Source organism: Pistacia vera, unplaced genomic scaffold (assembly GCF_008641045.1).
Source record: "Pistacia vera cultivar Batoury unplaced genomic scaffold, PisVer_v2 Contig271, whole genome shotgun sequence".
Classification (NCBI taxonomy): domain Eukaryota; kingdom Viridiplantae; phylum Streptophyta; class Magnoliopsida; order Sapindales; family Anacardiaceae; genus Pistacia; species Pistacia vera.
The window spans coordinates 238,771-259,413 of record NW_022196081.1 but is presented as its reverse complement, the minus strand read 5'-3'; the positions used below and the strand labels follow the sequence as shown (position 1 = coordinate 259,413).

At 35.9% G+C, this 20,643-nt stretch overlaps 2 protein-coding genes across 3 annotated transcripts; one reads left to right on the top strand and one right to left on the bottom strand.

Moving 5' to 3' along the window:
- The first annotated feature begins 442 nt into the window (after nucleotides 1–442).
- On the top strand, nucleotides 443–20,311 carry LOC116133631 (berberine bridge enzyme-like 13). Of its 2 annotated transcripts, XR_004128591.1 has the most exons (2): nucleotides 443–2,237; nucleotides 20,293–20,311. XR_004128591.1 is itself a non-coding variant. In XM_031419311.1 (1 exon), the coding sequence occupies exon 1, from the start codon at nucleotides 507–509 to the stop codon at nucleotides 2,139–2,141; it is 1,635 nt and encodes a 544-aa protein (XP_031275171.1). In that variant the 5' UTR covers nucleotides 443–506; the 3' UTR covers nucleotides 2,142–2,238. The 2 variants fall into 2 exon arrangements, 1 of the variants encoding a protein (XP_031275171.1); XM_031419311.1 differs by lacking the exon at nucleotides 20,293–20,311 and having other exon boundaries at nucleotides 443–2,238.
- LOC116133612 (protein terminal ear1-like) lies at nucleotides 15,292–17,140 on the bottom strand. Its single transcript, XM_031419286.1, has 3 exons — nucleotides 16,545–17,140; nucleotides 15,610–15,763; nucleotides 15,292–15,501 (listed from the first exon to the last, which is right to left on the bottom strand). Exons 1-3 carry the CDS (start codon nucleotides 17,138–17,140, stop codon nucleotides 15,292–15,294), a joined length of 960 nt encoding a protein of 319 aa, XP_031275146.1.
- Nucleotides 20,312–20,643: the final 332 nt, after the last annotated feature.

The window sequence follows — 20,643 nt, the reverse complement described above, 5'->3', positions numbered from 1 at the left end:
GAGTCACTGTGAAGTTACAAGTAACATCCAAATTAATCAACAAAAAAAAAAAACAAAACTTGAATATGACATTTTTAAATGCAAACCTAACACAATTTCAACTCTCTGCTCTGCAATTGTTGAATTCAGTTGATGGATGATTTGGAAATATAGATCAATTTTAAGTAATTAGTCCCATAATTTTTTCTAAATTCTCGTCTGGATATGGCATATAGAGTAAGCTGTTGCGCTATGTTATCATTACTAGTGCCACTATATCAAAAAAGAAGAAGATGTCAACTGCCCTGTTTAGAATTGATTATGATATTTTAATAATATTATTGAAACAAATAAATGATGGGTCAATCTTAGAAGCTCAAGTCATTGCTGCAATTTGCAGAAATTATCGATAGAAAATTAAAACTCAATATGATGTGACGTTAGGATTATGTCAATTACACGTTAGGATCATCCAATTCATAGCCTATATATAACACAACTCTGAAGCCTAAATTCCTTAACTCATTATGCAGAAGCTGGAAATCTCAGATAATCATATGAGGTTTTCAAGCAATTTTATTGTTCTAGTTTCGGTTTTTTTGTTGTCAGTTTCATTGGCAACTTCAACTCCAACTGCAACTCTACAAAGCTTCAAACAATGCCTCTCTTTCAATTCCAGGATTTCTGTTCCTTCCTCTAGTTTTTACACCCCATATAATCCTTCATCATTTTCTCGAATCCTAAATTCCACTGCCCAAAATCTAAGGTATTTGGAGCCTTCAAAGCCTAAGCCTGAGTTTATTTTCACGCCTTTGTCTGAACCCCAAGTCCAGGCAGCTGTTATCTGCTGCAAAATTCTCGGAATTCATCTCAGAGTTCGGAGCGGAGGACATGACTATGAGGGTCTCTCCTATGTCTCCGGAATCGAAACCCCTTTTGTAATCGTTGACCTCGCCAAGCTTCGATCCATTACCGTTAATATTCAACAAAACAACGCCTGGGTTCAGGCGGGTGCCACAGTCGGCGAAGTCTATTACAGAATTGCACAGAAAAGCAAAGTTCACGGCTTTCCTGCCGGCCTTTGCACAAGTTTAGGCATTGGTGGGCACATTACAGGAGGAGCTTACGGTTCCATGATGAGAAAATACGGCCTTGGAGTTGACAATGTTCTTGACGCCCGAATTGTCGACGCCAATGGCAGAATTCTTGACCGGGCAGCCATGGGAGAAGACCTCTTTTGGGCGATCAGAGGGGGCGGAGGAGCAAGCTTCGGAGTCATTCTCGCCTGGAAGATAAAATTGGTTCCTGTACCAGAAACCGTAACAGTTTTTACAGTTACTAAGTCCCTGGAGCAAGGCGCCGCTAAAATCCTGTATAGATGGCAACAAGTTGCGGATAAACTTGATGAAAATCTCTTTATTAGAGTTATCATTCAAACAAGTGCAGACCAAAACGGAACCAGAACTGTAACAACTTCATACAACGCCCTGTTTCTCGGCGGTGCTAATAGACTCCTCAGGGTAATGAAGAAGAGCTTCCCGGAATTGGGATTATCGCGAAAAGATTGCATCGAAACGAGCTGGATCAATTCAGTGCTTTATATCGCCGGGTATCCGAGCAACATAACGGCTGAATTCCTTCTTCAGGGCAAGCCTTTATTACCCAAGGTCTATTTCAAAGCCAAATCAGACTTTGTTAAAGAACCGATTCCTGAAGCTGCACTTGAGGGGATATGGAAAAGCTTTTTACAAGAAGATATTCCGTTAACAATATGGACCCCGTACGGGGGAATGATGAGCAGGATTTCAGAATCTGCAACTCCGTTTCCTCATAGAAAGGGGACTTTATTCAAAATCCAGTACGTGACAGCTTGGGTAGATGGAGAAAAGAGCGAGAAAAAGCATATAAATTGGATGAGGAAGCTTTATAAATACATGGCGCCTTATGTTTCGCAGTCTCCCAGAGAAGCGTATGTGAATTACAGGGATCTTGAGTTGGGCATGAACAAGAAGCGAAGCACGAGTTACAGTCAGGCGAAGGTTTGGGGCGAGAAGTATTTCAAGGATAATTTCAACAGATTAGTGAGAGTAAAAACCGTATTTGATCCTGAAAATTTCTTCAGGCATGAACAGAGTATTCCTCCTCTACGGTTCTATCGCTGAAAGGCTAGAGATGGATGAGACGTTAGTGCACTACAGGCCTTCTTCCTACTTAATTTGTATTAGACTTTGTTCTGTTAATTAAATAGAAAAAAAAAAATGTCATTTTCTCTTTTTGGAGCTCAGCATTTCTCATAAGATTTGAATAAGAATATTATATTTAAAGATTTGTTGAAGGATAAAATTAACAGTTGTAACAGATCTCTCTCTTTTCCTGTCCCTGATTCACAAAAGAAAGTACGTTCAAATTGGTACACTCAAATATTTAGGAAAAATAATACAGTTATAAAAAAGAATACACCGAATGACGTGATTCAATCCTGATCGTCGATTAATTATAAATTTTATAATTAATCGACAGTCAAGATTAAACCACGTCATTCGGTGCATGAATTTGGTACACTCATTTCAGTAACTGTAACATTACTCAATATTTAATGAAATGATGTAACAACTGATAAAATGAACTTTAGAAGATTTTGATTAATGCCCATTAATTAATTCATAAATCTAATGTACAAAACTTAGAATCAGTTTAGAACTAAACCAAAATAAAATCACTGTCAAAAAAAATTAATGGAGCACTATTTTTCTTAAGTGGGTGTGTTTGAAATCAGTTGTGGAAGTGGCCAAAAATGATTTTACACATGCTCTTTCAAATCTTGATATTCTTATAGTGTACTGGTGGTGGTCAATTGTGGGTTATCATATATTCAATTTTCCCTGCAATCCTGCTAGAGTTTGGTGAAGCACCATTACAGAAACCAATTGGAGTTCAAGTCTGCGCATTTAAGATAATGATGAACAACAGAATCTGCCTGTAGGCCATTTGATATGGTCCATGGTTGACAAATTAGCATGTTTTAAACTTTTTAAAAATTAATCTATAAATGTACTGTATATGGAATCATAACTGTGAGAAGAGACAGCCAAAACGACCAAGCCCATAAGTTCAAGCTAAATATGTGAACACGTTTCTGTGTTTTAAGTAGTCAATCCATTGAGTCATTTGAGAAATATTATAATTTGTAGCAACTGTTATGAAACTGCACAACTGACTAAAAGTGGGTTAACTTTTTCTTTTTTAATAAAAAAAAGTAGAAAAAAGAGACTTTAAAAAGACAAAAGCTCCATTTGGTTGGTTTTTGGGAATACTATTATTAGTATACTCAAAAAAGTTAAACAGTAAAATATCTAAAAACTCATAATATTATCCAATATTATTCAACTTTTTTTAAAACCTCTAAATTTGTTAATTTTATTAAATACCCCTAAATATTTTTTTTCAAAATTGTAAAAACACCTCTAAACCCACATTATACCAGATTCCAGCCACCACTATCAAAAGTTGATCGGAATCTGGTAGGATGGCACACTACCAGCTAGATCTTGCCGGTAGTGCGCCGATCTAGCCTTTTTCGACCAGATCCACGGTGGATTTGGCCGAAAAAGGCTAGATCTAAGGCCAAAGATCTGGCCATTGACGGCCAGATCTTTAGCCGTAACGAGACGTCAACGACGGCCAACATATAGTCGTCGTTGACCATCAACGACGGCCGTATCTTTGGCCGTCGTTGACGAGCAAATGCAGCCAGATCTGGCCGTCAATGGCTAGATCTAGCCGTAGATCTGGCCTTTGCCGGCTATATCGGCGCACGACCGGCAAGATCCAGTCGGTCATGCGTCAATACGGTGACTCTGGCTATCCTCCGGTGGTGGTGGTCAGCTGTCCGTATTTGATGGGTGGGTTGGGGGTGTTTTTGTTAACTTATAATGTTTTATTATAGGGTGTTTTGTAAAAAACAAACATATGGGGTATTTTATTAATTTATAAATCCTACATCGTAATACCCACCCAATTCAACTTTTTTTTTTTTTAACTTTTTTAAAAAAAAATTTCCCAAAAACGTAAAAATGTGAACCAAACGGAGCCAAAGTATTTATTACTTTAAAAAAGAAAAAAACTAGTCTTTGAGTGATTGGTTTGGTAACAACTAACAAACAATGAACTCCAACTTAAACTAGATTGCAATGTTTTAAAATCCAACCCGCGGTAAAACCTGACAAAGTTTCCAAGTCCCAAGTTGACTGGTTTAACCAGTTTGACCGACGGTCAAATCGATTAACAAAAACTTTTAAAATTCAGTAAATATACTCTAAAAAATTACATTAAGTCCCTAAAAGTTTGAAATTTAGCAAACACACCTCAAATACGAATCGATCGGCGACTGATTGACAGTGGTGACACCCCAGATGCAATTTCAATCGTCCATTGAGCCCATTCCCCTTAAAATATACCTAAGATCTGGCCGAAATAGGTTCAATTTTGACCAGATCTTACCGACGCCAGCGTTGACATTGTAGGCCAGATCTGATCGACACCGGCTTCAAAAACCCTCCCCATCACCTAAAAATTACTCTCCTCTTCCTCCCGACCAAAACCCATCTCACCCCACCCCCGTTAGCCTCACCAATCGTCGGTAAAAGCCAGTTGTTGTCGTTGTCAGTTTTATTCGATTTTCAGTCGATTTACTAACCGAAAATCAATTCTGTCACCACCATTACATTCATCGACATTTTCTCTTCAAAAGCCCCAACATTTTTACCATTAATTGTTTGTTGATCATCCTCTCAAATTTTAGGGTTTTAGTTGAATAGGAAAAATATAAACTTGGTCTCTTAAAAATTCCGGATCTCAGTTAAACCGGTTAAATCAACTGGGCGGGACTGGGTTTTAAAACATTGTTAGATTGTTATTTGAAGCTCATAAGAGCTAACCACAAAAATACGCTAGGAAGAGCACAGGAATAACGGAATCCGGTGGATAAACTAGAGATTAGTGACAATTAATTGGGTGAGTAATTAATGAAACTGGTGGCATTAGGTTCTGGCTAAGTCGCCTGTATCTCTGGTGTCTTTTCGGAGTTGGTAGCTCGAATATCAATATGTTGCAGGCACACTTGATGATTAACTATCAAATTATGATCCATATAAGACAAATTACACCAAAATATGAAGAAAAATTATTTAAAAGAATATATTTTACTGCCAACCCAAAGAAAAAGCCCATATGAAAACAAAACTAAATTTAAAAACAAATACATGATTGAGATACTTTTATAATAATATGTTCCAGTGCGTCATCCACGGCATGAAAATGTTTGCATTATCTATCAGTGTGTTTTTATCCCTTAAATGTTGTATTATAAGAAATATTATATTAATAGAACCAATTACTTTAAGGGTATGTTTAGTTAAAGGATTATTGAATTATTAAAAATGTTAGATCACTGAAAAGTTAGATTATCTTGAAGATTATTAAAAATCTTTAGGAAAATATGTTTGGTTAGTTGGAATAAATTAGTGGGTATGTTATATTAATATGTTTGATTAGAAGGAATAAGAAAATCTTTAGGAAAATATGTTTGGTTAGTTGGAATAAATTAGTGGGTATGTTATATTAATATGTTTGATTAGAAGGAATAAGAAAATCTTTAGGAAAATATGTTTGGTTAGTTGGAATAAATTAGTGGGTATGTTATATTAATATGTTTGATTAGAAGGAATAAGAAAATCTTTAGGAAAATATGTTTGGTTAGTTGGAATAAATTAGTGGGTATGTTATATTAATATGTTTGATTAGAAGGAATAAATTGGTAGGTATGTTATTTAAATTACTAAATTACTCTTTTTTAAATATTAATATAATATTATTTTTATTATTAATTTTTGAATAATTTTTTTAACTCCCAACATTTTAGATTTAGCTAAAACACCACCGCTTATATAAAACTTGAATTTATAACAAAATCACTCCCACCACCCCAAGCCACTGCCTGCCACCACCATTCGTCACCAAAAGTCGTCGGAAGTCACCTGGAGTCGCCGTGAGTAGCCCACCGTCACTAGGAGGCTCCGATATGACTGTTTTTGGCCATATTGATGGCCGAAAACACTCCTATCGAAATGGATAGATCTATTCTAGCTATTTTTAGCTAGATCGATGGATCTGACCATTAATAGGCAGATCCATGGCCTTTATTGGCCATATTTGGATGAGATATGGCCATTAACGGTCATGGATTTGGCCGTTAATGACTGGATCTATTATGGCCGGAATAGATCCCGCCATTAACGGCTAGATCTACTCCGATATGGATGTTTTCGGCCATCAATATGGCTAGAAACGGCCATATCAAAGCCTCTCGGTGACGATAGGCTACTCCAGGCGACTTTTGGCGACGACCGACGATGGTTTGGTTGGCGGCTGGCAACGATAGGGGGGTGGGGGTGGTGGCTTGGGTGGGCTGCAATTTGTTTTAAATTCAAGCGTAATTTTGTCCAAAAAGTTAATTAATTGAAGTAACATAAAATAAATGTTTTGAAAACAAGAGTTACAAAATCCAAATACAAAAAATATAGTATCAAAGTGCACTACGATTTTACAAAATATGCTAATGATCATGCGTCAATGGCCAACCTAGAGCGTAGAGTGTGCTCCACATGAAACCGGTCTACAATCCTGGGAGGGAGAAAAATATAAAAGAGTGAGATGGGGAGCCTAGTGAGTGGATAATACATTTTATACGAAAATCATTTTTCACTTTGAAAACATGTATGTAAAAATCCGATTGCATGTCATACAAGACCAGAACCATTCACAAGATAAGCAAAAATACCATAGGATATTTTCAGATGCTATGGAACCACATACCAAGGTCATATAAACCCAAAACAATCGCCACCACAATACCAATACCTAGGGACCTAAGTCATACCTCTCACATGTCAGTCCCAAATACAGACAAGTAGCTACACCACCAACAACCTACTCTCGGGATGGTATAATCATCACTAGATAACCATACTTGACTCACAGTCTACCCTCAGGGCATCATGATATGGTATCAAATATAATCCCGCCTACGGTCAGCCCTTGGGACGTCAAAATCCTACATTGACCAATACCCACTTGGAGCTCGTCAAGCGTCCGTCCTGTCCTAATAGGATATCATAATCGTTCGACAAGACGAACTGTCTCAATGAGCGCATGAGAATACTATAAAATGCTAGCTAATGTCTAGAGGAGGACGAGTACTATAAAAAGTGGTCTCTAATCAGATGGATAAAACTCATCATCACACATTGCATCCAAATGTCTAACACATCATGAATTATGCATGTTCGTATGCACATACATATAAGTTATAATATCACAAAATGCTTGTTCTCATTTGAAACAGCATGCAAAAACATGTGTGCGATGCTTGGAACATCATAATCAATAATAATGTAAAATCACCATTTACCCCTATATTTTTAATTCATTTCAATATGCCCCAAACTTTTAAATTATTATAGTCAACCCTTTGAAACTTTGGACTCTTCAAGTAAAACGCCTATACTTTTAAATACTTAAGTAAAACCTTGTATAATCTAAATCCTTACCGTTAATCCCTTGCTTGTGACTCAATATTTGCAGAACTAACAAACTGTGGCCCTTTTTAATTCCATTAAATCCACCTATTTAAATAACCCAATAGCTCAAGAATTAACAAGGTCGTGAGTAACATTAGACCGGCCCACCAAGCTAAGTAAGCCCTCCAACACAATTAACCCACTAATTTAATTGACACAATTTGGGACTCATTAACAATAGACCGGCCCACTTAACCAATTTAACTCATTAATTCAATTAAACTCATTAACACCATTTAGCCCAATACTCCTTTAATAATTTAACTACCCAAACATTATAATTTGGCCTTATTATCTATGGGCTAACCCATTTAAACAATTAAATCCACCAACTTAAATTAGCCCCAAGCAATTTGTTAAGCCTTACTAGTCAAAATAGACCGGCCCAACCCAATAATTAAAACCCAACCAATATAATATATCATTTTCTCAAAATAAAGGGTTAACCCAATATACCAATTACTCACAATTTCTTGTGTTTGGGCCGAGCCCATCTTTTTTTTATAAATCATCCACACTTCAATCTCATTACACTAACAACACTAATACATACTAAAAGTAAGCTTCCAGTTCACATTTTCATACCAAATTTTCTCCAAAAATCCCAGCCANAGGCCATGACGTCTACTCTGCTGAGTTGAAGGAATAAGTGGCTCTGAAATCAGTCAGGCCGCCTTTAATTCCTACGGAGGATGAACAGAAGAAGCAAGAAGAAGGCTTATTTGGATCCTTTGCAAAGCTTTTTGTCAACACTGAATCATCTGCTATGGAAATTTTGAGAGGAATATTTCCAGGTTTTAGGAAGAAGCCACTGAACCATCAATATCAAAGCCTATACCAGCACCCTCAACAGCAAAAGTACTCAACTGATTAGCCTGTACAAGACAACTTTGTGATCTCATATGAGGACGAGCCACCTTCCATTGATACAAGAACTCCCACTCCACAAAAAACTTATGCTTTCATGTCCAAGGATGCAGAAAAGATCCAGCAACTGCGGCAAAGTCGAGCTATCTATAATGGATGGGATGCTGATTAACGCAAAGTCGAGCTAATGATGATGATAATAATAATGTATTCTTGTCTTAATCAGTATTGAGTATGGAGATGTACAGGTCCATATGCATATCTACATGCATTTACTTAAAAGTCTGATTAGTTAAAAGTCGTGGGCAGTTATTAGATGATCAGAGAAGAAGAAGAAGAAGAAGAGAAGCGAAAGTGTAGAAGTTGAGCAATATTTTTTTTTTTTTAAAGTATGGACGCCCGTCCAAACATAAGGGACGGGCGTCCATTCATAATGGACGCCCGTCCAAACGTAATGGATGGCCGTCCATCACAGATGGATGGCTGTCCCAAATATTTATAAAAAATTTTTATTGTATTTTATTTATGAACGGGTGTCCTTTAAATGGGGACGCCCGTCCCTTGTATATGGACGTCCGTCCATATAATATGGACGGGCGTCCATGTGAGTGAACGGCCGTTCAAATTTGATGGACGGCCATTTACTAGAAAAAAATTGTTAAAAAAATCAGAGGCGTGTTACACGTAGGCCGGTATAAAATTTCGGTGCAGATTTTTCGGTGTCCCTAGCTTTATTGATTTAAATAAACCAATAGCTCAAGAATTAACAAGGTCATAAGTAATATTACACCGGCCCACCCAGCTAAGTAAGCCCTCCAATACAATTAACCCACTAATTTAATTGACACAATTTGGGACTCATTAACAATAGACCGGCCCACTTAACCAATTTAAACTCATCAACACCATCAAACCCATTAATTCAATTAAACTCATTAACACCATTTAGCCCATTACTCCTTTAATAATTTAACTACCCAAACAAAATAATTTGGCCTTATTTTCTATGGGCTAACCCACTTAAACAATTAAATCCACCAACTTAAATTAGCCCCAAGCAATTTGTTAAGCCTTACTAGTCAAAATAGACCGGCCCAACCCAATAATTAAAACCCAACCAATATAATATATCATTTTCTCAAAATAAAGGGTTAACCCAATATACCAATTACTCACAATTTCTTGTGTTTGGGCCGAGCCCATCTTTTTTTTATAAATCATCCACACTTCAATCTCATTACACTAACAACACTAATACATACTAAAAGTAAGCTTCCAGTTCACATTTTCATACCAAATTTTCTCCAAAAATCCCAGCCAACCTCTAACATTTTCAGCCCAGTAAACACTCACTATTTACATAATGATCGGCCAGCAAACCCATGCCCATTATTGCCTAGATTTTTCAGCCGGAAACACCTCACAAGGCTTAACAAAACGTTCAAATTTCATTCAGCATTTAGCCAAATGTAACCCATTTTTATGCTTCTAATCAAGTCGACTTATTAACTAAACCACAACCTTCCAATTTAGTTCAAACAAAATCAAACACTCCCAATTGTAAACAAGTAAACCAGCCCAGTAGACCAATCAAATTAACCAATCCATTATATCAATCAAACTCATTACGCAAAACCGTTAATATCTTTATTCACCAAATACATATTAATAACACAAATCACGCCACTCGATTTTCAAAAACTTCTATGATGTACTGCCATATGTCATTGTTTTAAAACCCAATCCGTTGTGAGACCCGGTAAGATGATCGGGTCATGAGTCGACTAGTTCAACCGGTTGGACCAAACAGTTGGATCGGTGATGTCTGCAGTAATTTTATTTTTAAAAAATAGCAAATTAATCCATTAAATTTTAATATATTACAAAAATACCCTTAAAATTTTTAAATTAGTCCTTAAAATCTGTATTTATTTCAAAAATGCCCTAAAAATTCAATTAATTCCTAAACTTTTGACATATCTCCAAAACACCCCTAAAAATCACAAATTAGTCCACATAAATTTGAAATATTACAAAACCTGCCTAAAACCTGAATCAGACCGGATAAGTTGTTGGGTCCTTGTCGAACTGGTCCGATCGGTCGATCCGGTCCAGGTTTTAAAATAGTGCCATAAGTAAGCCGAATATACAACCCAGGCTGCAATTAAACCTACAACTTGTAATTCACATGACAACCAAGGAAAAAGGTAAAGAAAATACTCCTGACATACCTTAACTCCAAGAACACTTGCATGTCTATACATAACTTAAAATCCTCATAAATCAAACACATTGTATTATTAAAAGAAGGCAATATGCATCAACATCCAAATTCGTTCAAATAGAATATGAAGTCCTTGAAAAACATGCAATTTATGCAATACTATTCCACTCACCTCCCATTTTGCTAAATTTTCCTCTTCTCCTCCTATTGAGCCAACATAGACAAATTAGACTTAGAAATCCCAACCCGGCATCTCTCATTTCTTTCGTTTTTACCACCATTAAAAATTTTAAAAACATACATTTTACCCCCCAAAATCAACAAAATAAACTTTAATAAGATTCAAATAAATATAGGGTATTACACGAACTTTTTTTCTAAATTAATTTTAACAAACGATGGTTGATTAATGATCGTATTAAAATCATTCATATGCTCTATCACGGAAGCGTCTTCTCTCATCTTTTGATTAAATAATTTTTTCATAAGATATACTTTGTTATTTGCAGAAGGTTTCTCATACATATCAGACAATATATGCATCAACTTTTTTGTGGTTGTCTTATTTGCCACGTTACTTGCCATGTTCTTGGTTAATGTCAATCCAATGACTCATAATACTTATTTGTCAAAGAGTACTCAATCTGCATCTGACATCTTTTCGGGTGAACCACGCAAATGATCTTCAATCCGCATCTTCCAGAATGCGTAATCTGTTTAATCAAACTTGTTGATCTCTAGCACAAATCATCTTTTTTTCTCTAGCTATAGCTTTCTTTCTCAAGTTCGAGCTCTGATACTAGTTGTTGTGGGACTTAAATGAATGCTAGCGAAACTTAAATTCCTATGAAAGTGAAAATAAAATGAACAAATGACAAATAATTAATCACACATACAAACACAAGATTTATAATAGTTCACTCTCCGTATAAGAGTTATATCCACTTTGCTGTTGCAGAATTTTACTATGAAAAAGAAGAAGAAAAATTACAAGAGTTTTTCACAAGCCTCGCAAATTGGTTTTCTCACTAAACCCCTCTTTGGTGGCTCTCACTCTCTAATTGTGATCTTGCTTTATTTTGTATCTATTTCTAGGATTTAACTCCTTTTTATAGGAAAATAACTCAGTTGCATAAATCAGCACCACGTTGAGTGATACACATGCACTGAAAAATGATGCAAGCTCACACCAAATTGTAAGTGTCCATCACTTATTATGCCACAAATTATATTGCAAATCCCACTTACTATACGAAATGCAAGCATTGAAGTTGTCCTATTCCATCTTTCTATTTTGAAATATGATAGAACATATGCAAATATCTCTAATAAAGCATTAAACGTAAGCGACAAACATATGTTTAAATCTAAATTTCCAACGTCCAACAACAACATGCCATAGTAAATTAAGCCTATGCAAAAAGCAACACCCATAACCAACAATAATAACCTTCGTAAAGCCCATGTTCTCTTGGACATTTCCTTCATAAACGAGTAAAAATTTAACTTGTGCATTTCTTCCTTTGGAGGCGAGCTGGGCAAGGCCCGGGACCGCCTGGACCCTTGGGACTGATCCTTGAGGGACCGGGCCCAATTCCTCAAGGACCAGTCCTAGGCCCATGAGTTTTCTTGGGGAAATTTTTTTTTAATGTAAAATTAGATGTTAATCCTTAAATTTATTATGTATTTAATATATCAAAGGGGCGTTTTGAACATTTGTTAGAGGTTTATGTAATTGGGTAGAGGATTTTAAAAATTAGTAGGCCCGAGCCTGCCGACCCTAGGACCCGTCCCAGGGCCGGGCCCTAGAGGAAGGACCGGCCCTTGGGCCTGGTACGGTGGAGGACCGGTCCATGCCGTGTTGGACAAATTCAAGTTATCAAAATTAACATGATGATTAAAGTTTTCTTACTACTGCCAGAGCCTCAGCTTCATATCCATGCAAGAAAAGCCATCTAGGAGATTCACTGACAAAAGGACAGATTATCATACAGTACAAGATGCTGGAGCTGAAGTCCAAACATAAAGGATTTTCCAGGAAGAATCTCTATTTCTGTACGTAATTGCTGTAAGGTTAATATTTCATAAGAAAATTGTTATAACCTAAGCCTAATAAGCAAAATCNATTTTAGCTTATTGATTTTTTCATGTGGGGTTGTGTGCATGTTCAGTGCTCGCAAGAAGGAGCTGAAGAATAAGCAGAGAGAAGAGGAGAGGAAGCGCAAAGAAGAAAAAAAGGTGAAATAGGTACTTAGCTTTCGTTTTAAGCTGATGATTTGTTGATGAGCTAGGGCGGTAAGGAGCTTTTATCCACTGAAACCATGATGAGCTTGTGGACTGCGTCACGCTTTCTCTTCCAGAAGCTGTAGGGCTTGAAGGGGGAGTAAACGTCATGGCCTCTGGAGGCCACTGTAACAGGTACCATGAAGCTCTCTCTGATAAAATCAGGGCCAGAAGCACCTAAATTAAGATCTACCAGTGGCTCTGGTTCTTCAACCTGAATAGTTTCCACGCGATCTTCATACTTCCAAAGAGGCAGAAATGTCAAATTTTTTTTTTTTTATTTTAACAGGGATGGGCATCCATATTATATGGACGGCCGTCCCTAGCATATGGACGCCCATCCATATAACATGGACAACCGTCCAAAATTAATGGACGGCCATCCCTAAGCTTTTACAAATCTTTTTTTTATTTTAATAGGGACGGTCGTCCATATTATATGGACGGCCGTCCCTTGCATATGGACACCCGTCCATATAACATGGACGGGCGTCCATGTGAGTGAACGGCCGTCCAAATTTGATGGACGGCCGTTCACTAGAAAAAAATTATAAAGAAATAGAGAAACGGGTTCCACGTCGGCCGGTGCAAATATTTCGGTGTCCGTAGTGTTATTGAGATTCAATAGACTAGTGATTGAAAGTACTTCAGACACCATTGAGCCAAGGTTTCTCAAGGAGAAATCTGAAAAAAGAAAAAAAAAAAAAAAAAAAAACCAGTTGAAAATTATGTGGCATGTTTGGCTTATTATTTTTGCCCATATTCTCAATCCTATTCTCCAAATAATGTTTGGCACATTATTCTAGAAATATTACCCTATTTTTTTAATTACTTTTAGACCCCATACGGTTATCAATTTCATTAAATATCCCCTGAAAAAAAGTTTAAAAATTAACAAAAACACTCCCGTGACCCATACTTGCCAGATTCCGGCAACCACCGTCAGTGGTAGTCGAAATCTACCACAACAGTGAATTACCGACCAGAATTGGCCAGTAATTCACCAATCTGGCCTTTTACAGCCAGATCCACAGTGGATCTGGCTGAAAAAGGCTAGATCTGGTCGTCGTTGATGGTCAACGATGGCCAAATCTTGGCCAGTGTTGACCGAAAACAACGGCCATATCTTTGGCCGTCGCTGAAGGCCAAAGATGGTTGTCATTTTGGCCTTTTCTGACCGTCGATGGCCACAGCAGGCCGTAGATCTTGCCTTTTCTGGCAAGATCCATGATGGATCTGGCCAAAAAAGGCCATAACGATGCGTTACAACACAGATCCGACCAGTCTGTGTCGTAACGCGATTTTCTGATCAGATTTCAACGATGGTGGCTGGAATCTGGCACTGCAGGTGGTAGGGGTATTTTTATCATTTTATATATTAAGGGTATTTATTAAATTAGCAAACTTAGAGAATTTTTTTTCTAAATTTTTAAATTTTATCTCCTAATACTCTCATATTANATAGACAGGAATCAGCAAACAGCTATACAAGAATTAAATCTCCACACAGCTGAAATGCCTAAATAATCTTAAACCAAGAAAATCAAAAGCTTAAATCTTCAAGCTGATTTATAACTGCTGGTAAAGAATATAACACCTTGCGGTGGTTAAGAAATTGTTCCCTGTAAAGGCAATCATTTCTATTTGATATAATCTTAAACTATTAAACTAGCATACATATTACATAACTACTGTTTATTTATAGAGTATAGATGTACAGTTAACTATCTTTTTTTCATTTTCGGTTCAATATTTGTATACTCACAAAACACTTCATGGAAAAGCTTGAAAATTCACTCCATCAAAGTTCATTCATGTGATCATAGCAATTAAAACCATACGGAAAGTTACGACACATTAAAACTATTACTAAAAATTCCCATCAATCCTTAAACACTTATAGTAGAGACGAGAAAAACTCAGGACTTTTTGGGTCATGGCTCATGAGCATCAGTGAACTCCTGGGAGACAATAGAAACGAGATTATAACCTGTTCAATAAAACACAGCACTTCAATTAATTACAGTGGTAAACATAAACCAATGTTTCCACTTCACCCCAGATTCCATTTCCGCTAATCACCAAAACTTATCCGGGGAGACAATGAAAACATGAGCCATTAAGTTAAAAATACAAACCCAACACACTAAGCACAACTATTCCGACCTAAACCTAAACATAGCAAATCTATCTGACAATGGATAAAACACAACCAGCTCCAACATCCAAGACAACACAACTATGTAGTTTGAGTTTGCTAGTAAAGGCAAGAGGAAACAAAAAGCCAAGATAAACATTTAGTTAATCAGAACGTTCTTTTTTCGCCATCCTCAACAAAAAATTTCTACGATTGACAGGCGGCGGTGCTGCAACACCTGTACGCCTGCCAACAAGGGTTGGCCTGCTACGATTTGAACCGTCACGTGGAGGTGACAGGACAACAGGCAAGTAACCATTGGTGTGACACGGGAACTTGGAGCGCTCGAAATGATTCTTCAAAGCTCCTTTCCCCTGCATCACGAAGAATCCATTTTGAAATAACCATCAGTTAAATAATAATCTAAAAGGTTCAAAGGTATGCCAAAATCTTCAAAGTAATGATAAGAGATATATGGCCACCTGGATGAAAGCACAGGTTATTTCACATATTTTCTTCCTTGAAACACCAGGAACCTGACCCAGCCATTCATGTTGGTGGAAGGCTGTAGAGAACCTTACTGCAGCAACAGGAGTCGTAAAATTGACGAAAGCATATCCGAGATTGGCGCGAAACCTGAACCCGAGTGAAAACAACATTGAAATTATTTCACAATTCAGAGATACAAAAAGATCCAAGTAAAATTACAAGAAACAAAGCATTCGAAACGAAGATATTGATTAACCTCAATATTTAAGAAAAAATTATAAAAGAGAAGTTGAGAAGGTTTTACCCGAAATCCATTGGTAAATAAACGAAATCGTACTCGGACCTACATGGGTCTGAACGCAACTTAGCCTGCGAATTTTCTTCCCGGCAATGCAGGTCCAATATCCGCAGCAAGTCATGCCTCCTACTCACATCGACCACAACAAGGTAATCAAATAAGACCATGAGAATATCAACACATACTACACAAAATGTAACGAGTTTATGCAGATGAAAAACCCAGAAATAAAATAATAAGCGTGTTCATGTCTTCAAGACCTAATTCATGCCACTGGTTAAAGCTATTGTACGGAGGATGAGTCATTTCCCAAAAAGGAGAACAGTGATCATCACAGCCAGGCTTTGCAAAACACTAAGCAGGTTCGAAGTTCGAACCTAAATCTGAGCGCCAACAAAGTCCTCACCGTGGCTAGTAGTGTAATGCAAAGGTTCAGACCAAACAATCACACAAAGGAATTGCTGAATCTAAAACCATAAAAGATAAAATATAAAGAAGAAAATTTTCGGCCCGTATGGAAGCAGAGGAATGTCCACATCAAAAGCTAAAGGTAAACACACTGGGAACAGAAACAAAAAATATATAAGCTCAACAAATAAAACATGATAATAAGGAAAAAAGAGAACCCACTGAAACTGGTTAGGAATGTTTTTTATCATCAAAGACGTTTTCCCACCAAGCCGCAAATCGTGGTCACTGGGTGGAGATCGAACGCTATGTAGATCACAATCATCACTCTTCAAACCAAGCTTAGGTGCCCACTTCGTCGAAGTACCCTTTTTTGGTCCCCTCCACCACCGGGAGACGAACCTTTTTTTTATTTGAGCAGTGTTTCTGTTCTCGTTACACTCCAGAAAACCATATTCGTTTGCAGAAACATTCACCTCCGGCGGCCCCGTTTTACACCTAACATTTTCGTCTACACCAGTCATGAGATATGGTGTAAAGTCGCGTTGCAGAAACGAGTATGCATCATAACTCTCAACTTTATAATGATAAGATGACCAAACTGGTGTAGGATGATAAGTCACCACAGGGAGGTGTAGAAGCCGACGCGTCATCGCTTGTTCTACCGGAGTCTGCAGGGGCTGTTGAAAGGTCTCATTGGGTAAGACGAAGAAATTTGGAAGCAAGTTGGGTTGAGTTTCAGGTATTTTTGGCGGTTCGAAGGGAGGTGCAAGTGGGTTCAGTGGTTTAGGGTTTGTCGATTGTGGGGGAGTAGCCATTGCTGGTATTTGGCACATGTTTGAGTGGAAATAGAGAAGAAGTTTAAATAGACGATGTCCTACTCTGAGTCTGAGGGAGTGAAAAAAATCTGTGAAAACTACCTGTAAGATAAAGAAAACACCTGTATATATGCAGTACTTGCACAGAAGCAGAAGGACAGAAGAAAGCCTGGGCTAAAACACGGACGTTTTGTGTGTATGAGATACAGTGCGTATAATAGTATTAGAGAGAGAACAAATTAACATACACTTAGGAAGTAAGTATGCTGAAAACGAAGAACTATGAAAGTTGGGGTGTTGCTAAGGATATTAATCAACTAAAACAAATGCGTTCAGTTTGTGAAATTAACATTGTAAGTGTTAGTAATACATAGGAATTATATAATTAAATAGATATTTACTTTCTACTTCATTCTTGTATAGTTGTATTTGTGTTAAATTTAATATAATATTTTATTAATCACCCTTGAAATATGAATCGGCAATGAGGGCTGGATGGAGATTCACTTTGAGATAAGCAACAGATTTGATGAGAAGTTTTTACTTTTCTGGAAATAAAATCAGAATAATGATGAAAACTAGAATTGGGGATTACTAAAACAATCTTTACATTAAATGCACAATCCATTAAAGGACAAAGCAAAGCCAGCCTTGGCGGCTGATAAGAGAGAGAGAATGACTGACACAGAGTTTGAGATCAGCCTTGCTCTCCCCGTCTTCTCCGGGACTTTTATTCATATATTGGCATATAGGTTTTGCAAAAATTATTTAATAAAGAATAGAATTACAAATGAGAATAGAGTTATAAATTCTATTAGAAATATAATATCTCGTATGTTATCAATAAGGTCACGACTTATGAGTTATCACTTATGAGGGAATATCATGATATAAGATATTTGATGTAGTAGTTGTTAAAAAATATGATTTCTTTAAGGTGTTGAGTTGAGTATAGTTAAAAATTTATATTATTTTTACTCCGTTAATTATCTATTAAGTTGATAGTATTGTATATTTTTATATATCATGTTTATAAAACTAAAATAGATTTATCTCATCCGTAGATATAAGTGAATTATGTCGAACCACCTGAATATTATGTTTTTTTTTTTTTTATGTTATGATTTTATTAATATGTTGTTAATCTTAAAAGTATGTTTTTCGCTTCTACCAAGTGGTATTGGAGTTATAAGTTACAACTTAGAAAATAAGTTCTTTTAAGATGATAAATACACAAAAGAGACTGGTTACAACAGGTTCAAGTTGTAGGTGGAGTGATATTGGTTGGCAAAATTCGATATGGTTACTCTACAATTTGAATGTCGGTAATGGAAAACTTGTCAAGTTGGAGATTGTTGGGATATTGTGACTCGCATTTTTATTTATTCTTATATGAAAACTATTTAATAAATAATACAATTCTAAATATGAATAAAATTATGGTATTTCAATTAGAAATTGAAATATAAATTCTAATGGGAATAGAATGTGAATGTCTCATGCATATATGCTTCAAACCATGGTAGAGTATCTTAAAAATTGGGGTTGTTTTTGTTTTAGTGTACTAGGTTGAGCCTAGTTGAAAACTATTATTGTTTTAATTATATAACAAATTTGATAATATTGTGAAATTTTATATATTGTTGTTATAAATTTATAATAAATTTCCCTTATTCGTAAATATAAAAGGATTATATCAAAACATATAAATATAATATCTCTGTGTGATTTTATCCGTATACTATTAATGTCGAAAATATATTTTTTTAATGTGCGGTCTCCTAAGAATTTATTGTCCTCATCATTTTAACTTTTAATCCATTAATTATAACATAGAAATATAAAAATATAATTTGCTTCAGCTTCTTATTCTCAATTTTCTTTATTTATTGCCACGTACTTCCAGATACAATCATATTCACTGTTATTTTCTCATCTTCCGACAAATTCTTTTCAATAAATTTTAAATTTGAAGAAACACATCGACTAATCAATAATACTTGCCTTTCTGAGAGCATGCCAGATTGAACTTTCTCTGTGAAACGGTTTCTCTTATCATCTCTAGGAGAGAGAGAAAAAAAACAAACAAAGAACAAATGCAGTAACATTCCTGCATTAATTTGAACACCTGATATGTCACTGGCACAGATAGTAATGTTACTTATACCAGAGGTGAGAATGCAAATTTGATTTGCACTTAGAAATTATTCATTGTAGTTTCTTGATTTAGAAATTATCCGTTGCTTTAGCTTTTCTCTATATATTTAATTAAGAATTTAACTATATACGTTCTTGAATGATAGATTTCACTTTTGATAATCGAAATTTCTCACGCAGTCAAATGCCATGGCAGATTCGTTCAAATGAGGGTTAGTAAATAAAAATTGTAAATAAGGTAATGCTATAGTATGAATTTAATGTTATCCTCAACTCAATTACTGATTAGTATCTCCAATGAGTCTTTGATTATTAACAACACATTTTCAGATGAAATGTCCACTACGTCCCAATAACAAAATTAAACTCTTAAGCAAGGGATTAAGTTCTATAACAATAATACTACACTTACAAACTCTTCCTATTAATTTTCTTTTACAAGTACGCGACGTGTCAGCTCGTAATTAGTCAGTTTGTAATAGGTCCCGTTTGATTGAATGCAAACCGATTAATTACGAGTAATCACATCAACATTTATGAGAGAAAGTTGTGAGAAGTATTTGTCAACCTATCTTTATTCTATAACATGAGCCACTTAAATTTACAAGCAGTATTGTAAATAGATATATTTTATATAGTTAGTTTAAGATAAGTTACTACAATTTTTTTCTTTTTTTGATCACCGAGAGTATTTGAGTCAACTTGCATGCATTTTAACTAATCTTCCAAGGTTCTAGAACTGTCGACTTGGTAAGAGTCTCAGTGGTTACCTCATCAACTAATCTCTCGGGGTTTTAGAACTGTTGGTCAGATAAGAACCCCAATAATCGCCCTATTAGTGTTTGGGGGATTGGAACTTTAAAATTTATTGAACGTCAATTTGATTTTCACTGTCAGATAATCAAATGGTAGTTAGCTATCATAAGTTCTTATATTTGTAGATGCTCATGTTAATTTAATTAAATAATAAGAGTTCACACAAATNAAAAAAAAAAAAAAAAAGTCATTTTCTCTTTTTGGAGCTCAGCATTTCTCATAAGATTTGAATAAGAATATTATATTTAAAGATTTGTTGAAGGATAAAATTAACAGTTTTAACAGATCTCTCTCTTTTTCTGTCCTGATTCACAAAAGAAAGTACATGTAAAATGGTACAGTAAAATATTTAGGAAAAAGAATACACCGAATTCATGTACCGAATGACGTGACTCAATCATAACCGTCGATTAATTATAATTATGAATTTCATAATTAATCGACGGTCAGAATTGAACCACGTCATTCGGTGTGTAAATTTGATAACTGTAACATTACTCAATAATTAGAAGATTTTGATTAATGCCCAT